Here is a 14,858-nt window from a genome sequence, read left to right as displayed (position 1 = left end):
CGGAGATAGATCAGGTGCAGGACCAAAGGCATTGCGAGCTTTTCGAGCCAATTTTAATTTCCCCATTCTGAGCTGTTACGTACCTAATAAGGATTTCTTATAAAAAAGCCCAATGTCTTTTTAGCCTGATCTGAAACTCGAATCAGAGACCATTTATGTTCCGCTGCCATATACTAGCTACTGGACTAACGATGCAGTTGCATTTTAAGATAGGTAGGTCCATGTATTTTTTTGTATTATTATTATTGAAGGAAAGTAATCAAGTTGAATCTGCATGTAAATCCTTGGTATTTGGCAGATTGTAGCTTCAAAATACTTTGTAACTCAATCTGGAAAATAAACGAATTGTATTGAATAATGTACCTAGGTATGAAGTCGAGCGAGCATATTAAAACAAAATTAGAAATCCAAGAGTGAAGCTCGCCCGACTTCATACCTAGGTACATTACATGTGTAGCTAAACAAAAATTATTTTCTACTTTTTATTGTTTTTGGTTTTTGAAGTCGGTTTTATTTTTCTTTTGAAAATTTTTTATTTCACAATTTTTAGTGGCCCCACTGTACTATAATATGCTATGCCCAGTTAAAACCCTACTGTTTACTAAGCTATTACACTGATCGCGAGCAATTTGCTCTTATCCATTGAGGAGTTCTGTTCTCCATCTCCGAAGATATTCATCAGATCTTCACCAAATTTATATGGGACCACCTGCACAGTATACCCTTTCAAACAAAAAAAAAAATTTTCCAAATCGGTCCAGGGGTCTTTGAGTAATCGGGGAACATACATAAAAAATAAAAAATAAATAAAAATAAAAAAGATTCCGACGAATTGAGAACCTCCTCCTTTTTTGGAAGTCGGTTAATAAACAAATTTCGAGACGTGCAAGAGCCGGCAGAGCCGCAAGAAACCATCATTTTTTAAATACTCTTGCCACATTTTTTTCTTTATGTATCAAGGGTGTAAGTCTACGACATTAACATACACAACACCAAAACACATTACAACATGCTAGTGCTCCCATTGCCGAATGTGAGTTAGTTGATTTGCTAAGCGGAATATTTTACGTACGTCAATGACCCATCAATAAGTGCCCAATCAATAGAAATAGCCTGGACAATCAATACTGTAGGTTTTTATGACTTCGGTATGTATATTGCTTTTTTATTAATTAAGAGCAGAATAGGTAGATACTTAAACGAGGACATTTTTATTGAGTACAAGTGATTAATGCTCATTAAATGTTTTACTGTGATGAGTGATGACCCATGATTTTCCGTGATTTTGTCTACGTCTACCTATACTGCTTTGTAATTGTCAAAAAGTATTTTAAGTAAGTATCAGGCACATTATAGCGTTTTTTGAGCTTCTGTAAAATCTGTTCAGCAGTTTTTTTGTAAACTCCATTCAAGAAAGTTACAAGATTGTTTGTTATCTTTCATTTTGATGATGAAAAGTAGCTTACCAAAAAGCACCTAGAATAAAAAGTAGCTTATGTATTTCTAGATGTTGAACTAATTCAAAAAATCTCGCCAATCCGTTGCTCCATTATAGCGTTCCCTGCGAAGGATAAACCATCAACCAATAAACAAACACACTTTTTTTGCGTCCCGGAAATTGATAAAGACTACTTTTTATCCCGGAAAATCAAAGAGTTCTCACGGGATTTTTAAAAACCTAAAGGTTGCCTGTAAGAGATATAAGCCCGCCTTTGCACCATCTAATATAGTTTCTAATGTATAATATATATTTCTGTTTGTATGTTTTCTTCTTATCATATTACTAGCTGATACCCGCGACTTCGTTCGCGTGGATGTAGGTTTTTAAAATTCCCGTGGAAACTCTTTGATTTTCCGGAATAAAAAGTAGCCTATGTGCTAACAGGGTATAATCTATCTCCATTCTAAATTTCAGCCCAATCCGTCCAGTAGTTTTTGCGTGAAGGAGTAACAAACATACACACACACACACACACACACATACAAACTTTCTCCTTTATAATATTAGTGTGATATACAAATGTTTGTGTCTGCAATAAAGTTTTCCAAAAAAAACCTAAATTCACGTGGACTACGCGCATCTAGTAGATGTATTTAAATAGTTTATTTTAGACACGTAGTATAATTTGTAAACGTATGTGATTTCAGCAACACACGACGCAAGCGACGCGAACGAACGTAACGACGTACGCGTGGAGCTCGTGGGGTGCGTGGAGCGCGTGCTCCAGAACTTGCGGCGGCGGCGTCGCTGTACAGGAGCGACACTGCCTTCCGAGAGATCCCACTAGGTGAGTTACCGACACTGCCTTCCGAGAGATCCCACTAGGTGAGTTACCGACACTGCCTTCCGAGAGATCCCACTAGGTGAGTTACCGACACTGCCTTCCGAGAGATCCCACTAGGTGAGTTACCGACACTGCCTTCCGAGAGATCCCACTAGGTGAGTTACCGACACTGCCTTCCGAGAGATCCCACTAGGTGAGTTACCGACACTGCCTTCCGAGAGATCCCACTAGGTGAGTTACCGACACTGCCTTCCGAGAGATCTCACTAGGTGAGTTACCGACACTGCCTTCCGAGAGATCCCACTAAGTGAGTTACCGACACTGCCTTCCGAGAGATCCCACTAGGTGAGTTACCGACAATGCAACCTGTAAGCGGGCATTGATGAGCTGCAGTATGTGCAAAGCTGATACCTGATACTGTAACAAACAAGCACAGTATAATGATAGACACAGTAGTCCAACGCCTTTGATTTCGTCTAAATTCATTCAAGATTCAAAATCACACTAATGTTATAAAGGCGAAAGTTTGTGTGTATGTATGTATGTTTGTTGCTTGATTTGGCTGGGAATGCAGATGGATAGATTATACCCTGGATTAACACATAGGTTACTTTTTATCCCGGAAAATCAAAGAGTTCCCGCGGGATTTTGAAAAACTTAAATCCACGCGAGCGAAGTCGCAGGCATCAGCTAGCTAGTAGTAAATAGTAGCAGTAGGTAGTAGTAAAGAGTAGGCCAGTCCGGCCTTCGTCCCGCACTTACCGTACGATTGCTCTATCCAAACAACTTCCTCGAACCTCTGTATCTAATCTACTCGTATGTATCGCAGCGAAATGGGATAAGCCGGGAGTTGGCCACATCCCTAACTCCCGGGAGATGTTAAAACGACAATTCAATAAGACCATTCCACTAAACAAATATAGTGATATCATAGAATTCCTACCTAATAATTTGCCAGATGTATGATATACGTGCCACGTGTTATAATATTATGTGCCACTTATGTTCTTCCGTTTGTTCGTTTGCTATTTTGACATCACCTAGGCCTACCGATTGATTTGTATTAATTTGTCTGCCCTTTACTCTCTTATTTTCAATTTTACCCTCAAGCTATTTACTATTTAGTTCCATTAGTATAACTAGGTAGGTACAACAGCTGTCATTAAAACTCGTCCATCCTTGTAAACAACTCATTACGTATTTTGAATACATTTCAATAAACAAAAGCAAGAGTAAAAAGAAATTGACATGACGTAATGATCCAAAAAACAACCTTACACCCAAACCAAGTCTATTAACTATCTATAACACTCATACAAAACAGATACTAGGAGATAAAATTAAAATATTATATCCTTTTCGGGACTCCCTCTAAAAACCAAATTCATGTTTGACACGGGAAAACAAACAAGTCAATGCTTGAGGAAGATAAATGTTTTTTCTTTGCCGTTGATTCATTGTTTGTGGGCTATTGTCTTAATTGTTTCATTATTAGGGCCGGTACGTGTTGAGATTAACTTGGAGATAACGGGTTTTATCCATTGTCAATTGGGATACTTAATAGGCCTTTAATTAACAGGTCATTTAATATTATTTTGCCCTTGAGCGTGATTTTTGAATTTTGTTTTGATGAAAAAACACCACAACTTAGCTAGAAGTAGGTATTATTTTATTCTTTATTCTTTATTTATTTTCATTCATGTTTTACATCATAATAGAAAAAAATAATTTTCTATCTTTAAGTAATTTAGTAGCCACTAACCTTCAGTGAGGGATTTATATTGTAGAGGTAATAATTAATAGCCCTGACCCCTTTAAAATACAGTAAATGTCCCTATAAAATTTCTAAAGTAATTAATAACTGTTTCCCTATATTATAAGTAAGTAGGTAAGTAGCTTGTTTACATAGTTTGATGTTAGAATTTTGGGCCGAATCCTCTTGCAAGAGAAACAAATATTCAAAAAAAAAAGAGAGTTGTGTGCTGATGGTTTTCTTCCAGATTTTTTTTAACTGGTAATAATAAATAACATTAAGGTGTAAAATTTTCGCCCAAAATTCTTGATTGAGACTCTCATATGAAGAGATACAAAGTTCAATTGGTCAGCCCTGCCGCAAGACGCAAGCGCATTGATCATAGATCACAATGATATCTAATGATACGGCGCGTGATCTACAAAGGGCCTGTGCCCACCGCGGGAGAGCCTTCTATTTTCACGCTACTATCGGTTCTCGAACGAAAATAAGTAACTACTACGCAATAACAAAACATTTGAGTTCATTATAATAGATTCATCATAATATGATTATTGCATTATTGACATTTCTATTTATTATTGACATTTCATTTCCTTATTTATGTTTATAAGAAAGTGATTGTCTTAACAAAATTAGAAATATGTAGACTGTATCACTTAAGATATCTCTTAGGTAAAAAGGTCTCATTGTTATTCAATATGCAAATTATTCTTAGAGTACTAAGTTTTTACTCTATGATTATTTTATCTCATTGTATCAACCTACATCACACTAATATTATAAAGGCGCAAGTTTGTGTGTATGTGTGTGTGTGTGTATGTTTGTTACTCCTTCACGTAAAAACTACTAGACGGATTTGGTTGAAATTTGGAATGGAGATAGATAATATCCTGGGTTAGCACACTGGGTAATTTTTGTCCCGGAAAATCAAAGAGTTCCCACGGGATTTTGAAAAACCTAAATCCGCGCGGGCGAAGTCGTAAGCATCGGCTAGTTCTTTAATAAATATTTTTTCATGATATTTCCGATTCTCAGAACAATAATAACTGTCAGATTTAGAAAAAAATAGGTAGATTTCTTGAAATCTACCTATTTTTTTCTAAATAAGTAAAAAAATAGAAAAAAATAGAAAAAAATAGGTAGATTTCAAGAAATCTACCTATTTTTTTCTAAATAACACCTTAGAATTCTGAATGATGTCGTAAATCGATAAAAATTATTACGTTTTAAATTACGAAACTTATCTTGTACAAGATAAGATAAGAAAACATAAATCGACATATCGTAGTAGGGGCAATCAAACTGAACACAGTATGAGGAACGACGGCCCGCCTTTGTGTTCGAGATATCATAATTTACCAGCTACATCCTTTCTCTATTGAAAAAATAAATATCAACTAATTTACAATTTAGTGCGTACGATATATTTTTTGTCGACAACTCGAATGTCCACGGAAGTTTTATTGGACGTCCGTTTTTATTAAGTGGTAATATTTTTTGAACTTGCTAAATACTTGATTGGCTGGTTAAATATACCTATTCTATAATGCGTGCTGTACACATCGTCATCATTTCAACCTATCGGAAGCCCATTTCTGGGCTCGGGTCTCCTCCCAAAATGAAAAGGCTACCAGGCTGGCCAAGTAAGGATTGGCAGACTTGACAATCCTGTTTGAGAACATTAAGAAGAAGAGAGTTCTTCTTCAATCATGCAGATTTTCTCACGACATTTTTCTTCACTGTTAAAACAAGTTGTAATTATTTAATTGTTTTAAACGGACATAACTCCGAAAAGTTACAGGCCCATGATTGGACCCTGGAATCCTCAGATAGGAAACCGAAGTGTTAATCATTAGGCTATCACCAGTTTTGAATCATAAACTGACACAAGATTAGCAGCAGCCCGACCGCAATCAGTGCAAACCGTTTCTCTCACCACTCGTTTCTCGCGCCACGATGCGCCCGATGCAGTCGAATCTTGCTCTGATATGAAACGCATTTTCAGTAGGTATTGAAAATCCTTGCGGCTCTTGCCGCTTGGCCCTCTTAACATTTGATCGTCCATGTATCTGTTTAGATTGTTACCTATTTAGGTATGTACATATTGTATGGTCAACCTCACCTATTCACTAGGTCGTTAGACACTTTAAAGTACCTATTTAGAGCTGTCTTAGTCTGTGATAAATTAAAATAATCAAGTTATTTAAATGCGTACTACGCGCACATTGAAATGACGTGAGGATAATGCTTATTGGATTAGCATGTAGTTCGTTCTGGTTTTGACAACGTAGAGTCTAGTGGAGTTAGTCTGCTTCACAGAACAAATTAATACAAGACATCTAAGATATATTTTTAATATTCCTCTTTCCCCTCTAACTAAGCGTAAAGCTTGTGCCTTGTACGACAATAAAGCAAAAGGCAAAACTGACCTTTCGGAATTCAGTCCTTAACTGTTGAGCTACTGAGGCTAATTCCTAGTTTGCCTTCATATTAGGTACTAGCGACCCGCCCCGGCTTCGCACGGGTACCACGAAAAATCCTATCTATTTTCCGGGATAAAATATAGCCTATACGGATTCGGAAGAATCCCTCTAAGTAATGGTAAAAGAAATTTTGAAATCGGTCCAGTAGTTTTTGAGCTTATTCAATACAAACATACAAAAATACAAAAATACAAAGGTTTCCTCTTTATAATATTAGTATAGATAAGATCTGAAATTGATTATTTTCAATCAAAAGTCGAAGTTAATTCAGAAATTTAAAACAAGGAAGTACCTACATAAATATTACTCCCTACGAGAACTGAAAGAGCGTAGAATATTGCGTTTTTGGCATTGCTTCCATACAGTAAAAGTAAAAATAAACTAACATCTAAAGCTCTAAAGAGTAAGATCCTATTTACTATTCTGCCAAAAACATAAAAGGCAGAAAATCATAGACAGAAAAACAGGTGATGAAAAATACGATTAACTTAATACCATGATTTATATCGTGCTTAAAGTTAATCACGATTGTATTTAATCAACTATTGTGGTGGTTGATCAGAGTTGATCAACGATAATTGCCTAAACCAGCCTTTTCTAGATAAAAAGTTGCAAACAAGCGTATAGACTCATCATTTATGATCAGTCATTGTAATCAAAGGCAAACTTGTCATAAAGCATAAAATTTTATAGTAGAAAGCTACATAGCTTCCATTGTTTAATCTCAAATCGCTTTGCCTATCATTTACAGTTCCCTATTTTGTACAAAATCGAGAGATATGTTATTTCTTACGGAAGGCACAAAGCTCATACTTGAACATAAAAAAAATTACTAAGTATCATATAGAGCAAATCTCTGACTCACGAATGCCCAGCCCAAACCATAAGTATCCTTTATATTATTAATTTTATATATATTATTGTAAATTGTACATTTGAAAAGAGCAACCGCCGAGTTTCTTGCTGGTTCTTCTCGGTAGGAACAGCATTCCGAACCAGTGGTAGATTATTTTGACGATTCAAAAGCACTTGTAAAAGTTTAATTGAATAAAAATAATTTGAATTTGAATTTGAATCACACTATAATATTATAAAGGAGAATGTTTGTATGTGTGTGTGTGTGTGTGTGTGTGTGTGTGTGTGTGTGTGTGTGTGTGTGTGTGTGTGTGTGTGTGTGTGTGTGTGTGTATGTTTGTTACTCCTTCACGCAAAAACTACTGGACGGATTGGACTGAAATTTAGAATGGAGATAGAATATACCCTGGATTAGCACATAGGCTACTTTTTATCCCGGAAAATCAAAGAGTTCCCACGGGAATTTTAAAAAAACCTACATCCACGCGAACGAAGTCGCGGGTATCAGCTAGTTTATAATGAAAACAAGGAATAAGGCTGGATTTTCCATTATTTTTATTGAAATGAAGCCGTGCACGGTCGCTAGTACCCATAGTAAGTACTAATCACCATCATCATCAGCTTGTTGACATCCATTATTGGATGTAGGTCTTCCTAATGAGCGCCATCGCACTTGATTCTCAATCTTCCTCATCTAGCAACTTTACGTCGTTTTTTTTAAAGAATATTAGCCATGCTTATCATGACCCTTTCCCCTCCAATTAAGCGTAAAGCTTGTGCCAGGAGTGGGTACGACAATAGTGCAACAGGTGGGGTTTGAACCGCCAACCTTTCGGAATTTAGTCCGCTCCTCAACCGTTGAGCTATCGAGCTTTAGGGTGGTTCCATCGTGCTGAAGGGAACCCTACACTAAATATACCTACCTACTTCAGGTGAGGCCATTCTGAGACACTGCACGCTCTAGTAATTTAGACAGCTCTCTGCCTACATTAATCTGGGAAGCATTCATTAAAGTCGTTTCGCCATCAGAACCAATCATTGCAAGTCAAAGGCTTCACATGTGACCCTGAGCGCCCTTTTTACGTCCAACATACCAAATTAAGGTAATTCAACGAAACACGGAACAGGCTTTCGAAGTTTCGTATCTGAAGATACAACGCACAACTATTTATGGACATAGCGTTTGATTGACGCCTACAATAATTTATAACCCTTTCGCTAATGTTCGATTGTTATCTTTTTGTTTGCACCGGTTTTCGAATTTTTGTATGTGAACGTGTGGGATCATTAGAGATTGCGCTGAGTCAGTTCGTATCGTTTTAATCTATGTTCGAATGCCGTGTTAACAAGGTAACGTAGTGTGGTAATAAATTTGATGAGATGTTTTTTTATGCTGAGTTTGGCTTACACAAGCTAAAACTATGCATTTACACATATGCATTTACACATACGAAAGAATTGACTGTTAAGATAAGTTTTGAATTGTCAAAGAACTTTTTGAGTTTGTAAAGATACTACTATTCGTACTCATTGTAAACTTTGTGTTTAAAATAATTTCTGATTTTTTAAATAAATTCAGAAACTACGTAACCGGAAAATTCGAGCTTTACGTATGTCTGGATATCGCGCCCGCATTTCCCTGTTCCATATTTAAAATACCTATATTTACAAAAAAATATATTGTGCATCCCATAATACTTATTATGTCTGTTTCAAAATTTAATATTTAAAGTTATCCCTGCAAAGTTGGGTAAGTTAACTAGTACAAAGTATTCGACTACCTAATACTACATACCTAGATCTCTAGTAATAAGACCAACTGTGCGAAATTTTGATGTGATATTTCTCAGCTTTCATCAAAATTATTTTTGTTTGTCGTATATACCTACTCAAGTGTTTTATTAAAGTGCTAAATAATTAATTATGTATAAAATCGACGCGTGATGGACTGTTTTAACGACATGAAAAATTGACGCCTCTCAATTAAAATAATTTAAACTTGAAGCTTACCTAATTGGTTGTCAGTATAAAATAATCCGACGGTGGCGAATCATTTGCTATGATTTATTTTTAGACGAACAATTAATTTAAATTAAGACGTGATTAATCACAGGATTATTTATTACTTAGTCTGACATTTAAAGATTAACAGGGCTCTCTCCGTCACTCGTTTCCACTCGTTTCATACAATCGTAGTTCCAATTTCATTTGAATATTAAGCAACCAAAGTCCATGAAATTTTGCAGACATATTCTAGAAACTAATATCTGTGTCTGTGGTGTTTTAGATTTTTCTAAAAATATGTAGTTTTAAAATTACAGGGGCTCCAAGATTTGTATGAAAATTTTAAGACCGCGTAACTTTGAAACCGAATATTTTAACAGAAATCTGGAAAACCACAGACATAGATATTAGTTTCTAGAATATGTCTGCAAAATTTCATAGACTTAGGTTGCTTAGTATTCAAATGAAATTGGAACTACGATTGTATGAAACGAGTGGAAACGAGTGACGGAGAGAGCCCTCTTAATGTAGTAAATAAATGTGGTTGTAATAACCATTGCATCTATGACTTGAGGATGTTATTTTTTTAATTATAAAATGTGTCAAAATGTACCTGAAATCCCAATGAAAACAAACTCTACAAATCCTATCTAATCAGGTAACGGTATGATTTAATATCTATTACGTAGAGAGTAGTAACTGTAAGATTTTTCATTATAATCCAAAAATCACTAGCTGATGCCCGCAACTTTGTCCGTCTGGATTTAAGTTTTTAATATCCCGTAAGAACTCCGGAAAACTTTGATTTTCCGGGACAAAAAGCCGATGTCACTGTCCAGGTCTTTAACTATAGGTATCCATGCAAAAAATCACATCTATCCGTTGCTACGTTGCAGCGTTAGGACAAACCAACAAACACATTTTCGCATGTATAATACTGGTAGGTGATTAGTGATAGCGGTTACCACTGCATTGAAAACCTTGCAAAATTAATGTGTAGGTAAGGTGCAACGCCACTTTCATAACAAGTGTAAATAAAAAATTTATAACACCCCCGACAAGCAAAGGTTAGTAACTAGAAAAGAGATGATAACTTTCAAACGGCTGAACCGATTTTCTTGGATTATAGCTAAGAACACTCTCGATCAAGCCACCTTTCAAATAAAAGAAAACTAAATTAAAATCGGTTCATTTAATATAACACCCCTCTTTTTGGGTCGGGGGTTAACAACCGAGATAATTGTCGCAGGAGACGAAACGACTTTTGTCTCTTGCCGAGACAAAAGTTACATTTAGCTAATTCATGAGAATTTCAAATAATACTGTCAATAAAATAAGCTTACCTAAATTGCTTATTACCACAAGCAAGCTACCGCAAAACTTCGTTTTGGATCGAACGTAAATTGAAATTAGTTTAACAATAGTTTAACTATCGGAACCGATCGTTTTGTTCATTTTACGATCATTTTAAACTGGGGGTTATACGTCATTAGTGTTGTAAAACACAAGCATGAAGTACAAATTTTATTGTTGCTGGTCATATAGCGCAATAGAGATGAGAGCTTGTGGCAAAATTTAAATGGAATAGGCACTTACCTTAATCAACGATAATAATATTGTTATTTAAAGTTGAAGAATGTAAAACCGAATAGAGATAAGTACCTTTGACTCATAGTTGGAACATACATGTAAATTATCTAATGAGTTAAAGGAGGCAACCTAATATAGGTATATTTTGGCGTACGTTATAGGTAGAGTTCAAACTGTTGGGTCTATAATACTTTTTAGCGTACGTAAACCTGAGTCAGCGTGGAAGAATCAGCCAATCCACACTGGACCAGTGTGGTAGACTATGGCTTAAACCCTTCTCATTCTGAGAGGAGACCCGTCCTCAGTAGTGAGCCGGTGATGGGTTGATGATAATGATAATGTTGAAACCTCTACCCAGTATGTACCTGTTGAGAATTTCCCACGAGATCTTTTAAATACCAAAATCCACCTAGACGGAAAAAGCAAGTTAAAATAAAATGTAAGGTTCCATGATACACTAACGAAAATCACACTAATATTATAAAGGCGAAAGTTTGTATGTGTGTGTGTGTGTGTGAGTGTATGTTTGTTACTCCTTCACGCAAAAACTACTGGACGGATTTGGCTGAAATTTGGAATGGAGATAGATAATATCCTGGATTAGCACATAAGCTACTTTTTATCCCGGAAAATCAAAGAGTTCCTACAGGATTTAGAAAAACCTAAATTCACGCGGGCGAAGTCGCGGGCATCGGCTAGTGAACAATGAATTAATAGAAATTAATTTAAAAAACCAGCCAAGTGCTAGTCGGATTCGCACACGAAGGGTTCCGTATTTGGAATGGATGTAAAATAAATAACGCTGTAACACTACAACGTCACCAGCTGGCGCTAATCACAGGGTGCGGAAATATAGATCGCATCACTCCCTGTAACTTGCCAAGTTGGAACTAGATGGCGCTGACTGTACGTTGGCAAAAAAAGTAAACGACGCTAGGGAGATTTTCCAACCCTACAATAAAACCCAGCCATAGGCAATGTTTATCAATCGAAAATCAATCGAAAATCGATTCAATCAATGGATTCACTAGTATGGATCACTCGACACACGAGGTCACCTTATAGTCGCGCTTCCGACTTTCGCTTCCACTGCGTGGGACGAATTGTATGGGACACGACTCTCTTATCCCCGTGTAAAAGTCGCGCTTCCGACGTTCGCTTCCACTACGTGGGACAACCGTAAGGGACACGACTCTCGTCGTCTAGTGGTGCTTCCGACCTTGGCTTCCACTGCGTGGGACCTAGGTTTGGGACTCTACTCTGTAAACCTAGAATAAATCCATTGTGTCTTCACGCAACGTTGCTGTTTGAATTGCTTCGGCTGAATCCCGACCCGTCGACGACGTGGAACTTTTTCCCCAGCTTTCTTATAATTCTGGCGCGCAACGTGGAACCGCTGTTTACAAACTGGCGGACACTTCAGGCAAGTCAAACACCACCCAAGGCCCAAGGTTCTACGTGACGAGATCGGGACGAACATCAACGTTTTACTTGAAGACCAAACCGTCTATTATTAAAACAGACAGAAGTAACTATGCGTTAGAAGCTGCTTTGATCCAGGGGGAGGGGGAAAATGAACACCCCGGTTCAAAATTTACGAAGGAGGGGATGGCCCCGGAAACACAACTAAGAAGCAAACTTATTGATCCAGTTTCCTCGTCGGGACGCCTTCGGAAGCTGAGGGGGAGACTGTAACACTACAACGTCACCAGCTGGCGCTAATCACAGGGTGCGGAAATATAGATCGCATCACTCCCTGTAACTTGCCAAGTTGGAACTAGATGGCGCTGACTGTACGTTGGCAAAAAAAGTAAACGACGCTAGGGAGATTTTCCAACCCTACAATAAAACCCAGCCATAGGCAATGTTTATCAATCGAAAATCAATCGAAAATCGATTCAATCAATGGATTCACTAGTATGGATCACTCGACACACGAGGTCACCTTATAGTCGCGCTTCCGACTTTCGCTTCCACTGCGTGGGACGAATTGTATGGGACACGACTCTCTTATCCCCGTGTAAAAGTCGCGCTTCCGACGTTCGCTTCCACTACGTGGGACAACCGTAAGGGACACGACTCTCGTCGTCTAGTGGTGCTTCCGACCTTGGCTTCCACTGCGTGGGACCTAGGTTTGGGACTCTACTCTGTAAACCTAGAATAAATCCATTGTGTCTTCACGCAACGTTGCTGTTTGAATTGCTTCGGCTGAATCCCGACCCGTCGACGACGTGGAACTTTTTCCCCAGCTTTCTTATAACGCTTTTTATTTATTTTTAGTTTTCATGGCAGCCATTTCGAAATTTTCATTATTTGTTGTAATAACGGCAATAGGAATAAACATTCTGTGAAAATTTCAACTCTCTACTACTACGGTTCTCGAGATAAGCCCGCGGACGACAGACGGACGGACAGCGGAGGCATACTAAGGTCCCGTTGAGAGTTGGAACCCTTCGAGTACGGAACTCTGAAAAAAACCTATCAGTTATCACTGGAGTGCAAGTAATCAATGGATGCGTCTCACTGTGATGTAACAGTTTCATAATATTAATTACGAGACAAAAGTCGAGGCGCCCTGCCGTGGAGGTATCGACTGTGGCGATGAGCTGAAACAATGTCTTCAAAAATGTACGTCAGTTTGATATGCCCAGTATATTCCGCGAGAAAAGTGCTTATGGACTTAGTTGTTCATTCTGCTTTTTTACGAAAAGAAAAATTAAAAACAATGTTATTACGAAACAGAAATAAGCGCGTTTAATTGCCTACGACAACGTCGGTAGAGAATTAGAGAAGTTTATTCGCATCCCGCTCTATATTGACGTAGTTTAGTTCTCAGTTTCAAAGTTACACAGGCGCACAGTTTTGTAAGTAAACCTTTGAGAGTTTAACTTTAAAAACTACACATTTTTCTGAAATCTGATGTTTTACAGAATTAAGAATACAAAATGTTTTTAGAACATGTTCATTGTTCACATTTAATTGAGTTTAAATAGGATAATATTCAATCAAACGAGCACCGAACTAGGTTTATGTGACGAGCGCTAGAAAGCGCGCTATGGAAAATATAAAACAAACGGATAGACAGGCAGACAGACAACAAAGTGATCCTATAAGAGTCCCTTTATTTTTTTTTAGGTACGAAACCCTAAAATTAGCAAAATAATGTTCATTTATTTTCAATTTTCTTCTTACAACGATTAGTTTTTGCATCCATTGATAATAGAAATAAAATATTTTAGAGAAATTCATATTTGTCTCTGTTTTAATTTATAAAACATTAAAACAGATTAAGTACAACTTATCCACAGGTCTGTACCTAAGGGATCTATTTCCATACATAATGTTCAGTTAATTTACATATCGTACCGAGGGTGTATGAGTAATTTTAATTAAAGTTTAAAAAGCAATGATGACCATGACTTGTGTTTAACACCAGAAATAATAGTGCTCAATATTAATTTGACAACTTTTTAATTACGAATGGGGACTAGGCTTGTTCACGATGACTTTTTATTTATGTCTAAAGAAATTAGAGGTAGTTTTGTAGTAGATTCAATTCAATGTACTTCTCTCGGAGATGTGTAAATTCACTCTATTCACCAACAATATTTTGTTACACATTAGCATTAACAGATTTTTTACTAAGTAGTATGAATACCTACTTTAAAACTTTCCTACTTTCTAATAGATTAGCTAAGTTCTCTTGGATAAAATCCCTCCTTAGTAACTTACAAGCATGGTAGGGGACATTGCTAGCCTGCTTTGGTTATAGATTGTGTTTGCAGGAGTAGTAGAAACCAAGCGTTCATATTATATACTTCAATCTGCACTACATTGCGCAGAATAATATTATATCTACTTAAAGTCTTTGGTTTCTCAGCATTG

At 37.0% G+C, this 14,858-nt stretch overlaps 1 protein-coding gene across 2 annotated transcripts in view; it reads left to right on the top strand.

Moving 5' to 3' along the window:
* LOC123875434 (thrombospondin type-1 domain-containing protein 4-like) overlaps positions 1-14,858 on the top strand; it is a 180,069-nt gene that overhangs the window by 91,469 nt on the left and 73,742 nt on the right. For both annotated transcript variants that reach the window (XM_045921254.1, XM_045921253.1), the window contains exon 4: positions 2,149-2,288. In XM_045921254.1, coding sequence (XP_045777210.1) covers positions 2,149-2,288 — 140 coding nt within the window. The remainder of the gene's footprint in view (positions 1-2,148; positions 2,289-14,858) is intronic.

Source organism: Maniola jurtina, chromosome 20, assembly GCF_905333055.1.
Source record: "Maniola jurtina chromosome 20, ilManJurt1.1, whole genome shotgun sequence".
Classification (NCBI taxonomy): Eukaryota; Metazoa; Arthropoda; class Insecta; order Lepidoptera; family Nymphalidae; genus Maniola; species Maniola jurtina.
This window is presented reverse-complemented; position numbering and strand designations above follow the sequence as displayed.